The sequence below is a fragment of the Elephantulus edwardii genome, unplaced genomic scaffold, assembly GCF_000299155.1.
Source record: "Elephantulus edwardii isolate Elephantulus edwardi_28Jun2011 unplaced genomic scaffold, EleEdw1.0 scaffold00024, whole genome shotgun sequence".
NCBI lineage: Eukaryota > Metazoa > Chordata > Mammalia > Macroscelidea > Macroscelididae > Elephantulus > Elephantulus edwardii.
In genome coordinates, this window is record NW_006399774.1 from 24,794,728 (window position 1) to 24,795,378 (window position 651).

Consider the following 651-nt stretch of genomic DNA (forward strand, 5'->3'; position numbering starts at 1 on the left):
AATAAATTTAAATAAATTAAAAAAAGAAGAGGGTAAAACAACTCAACACAAAAGGGCAGAATCAACATCTGATAAGCTGTTATTGCTATCTTCTAGAGTCAGTGCCATGGCTTGGAGTCACTGCAATTACTAGAAAATTAACATCAGATGTGGTAGTAAACAGCTTGGAGATTTTCACACACGCCAGAAGCCATTAAACACTTACTTACACATATCATTTCACCGATGACTTACTTTGTTTTGACAAATCTGATGGACAGGCCTCACATGGGCTTCAGGGACCAGGCCCGCACTGCAGCTGGCATTGAGGTCAAAAACCTCCAGGGTCTTATTTCGGCCGGCAGTCAGCACGACATCTGTGGCTTCGTGAAGGGACTTTTCTGAATGGCCCTGCCCCACTCTTGTGTCAGTGAATGGGGAACCATGGAAGGATACGGGAATAGAAGTCATTGACGGCAGACAAGCTGGTGATCTCGGTGGACTGTGCTGTGCTGAGCCTGTGGATGGCCTTGAACTTGCTCTTCTGCTTGTATCTGGGGAAGAAATATGGAGGTCTTGCTCATTCATGCTCCTTCCCATCTAGCCACCCTCCCTTACAGACCCTGCAACTCAGAGGCTGGGTGGGGGAGGTAGAGGAGGTAGAGGCTGTGG

General features: G+C 47.3%; 1 protein-coding gene across 1 annotated transcript in view; it reads right to left on the bottom strand.

Moving 5' to 3' along the window:
* The window catches only part of WDR27 (WD repeat domain 27), a 103,919-nt gene that overhangs the window by 9,634 nt on the left and 93,634 nt on the right, over nucleotides 1-651 (bottom strand). Inside the window, exons 19-20 of the mRNA XM_006882841.1 lie at nucleotides 436-533; nucleotides 235-356 (exon numbers count right to left, since the gene is read on the bottom strand). Of these exons, the coding sequence (XP_006882903.1) occupies nucleotides 235-356; nucleotides 436-533 (220 nt within the window). The remainder of the gene's footprint in view (nucleotides 1-234; nucleotides 357-435; nucleotides 534-651) is intronic.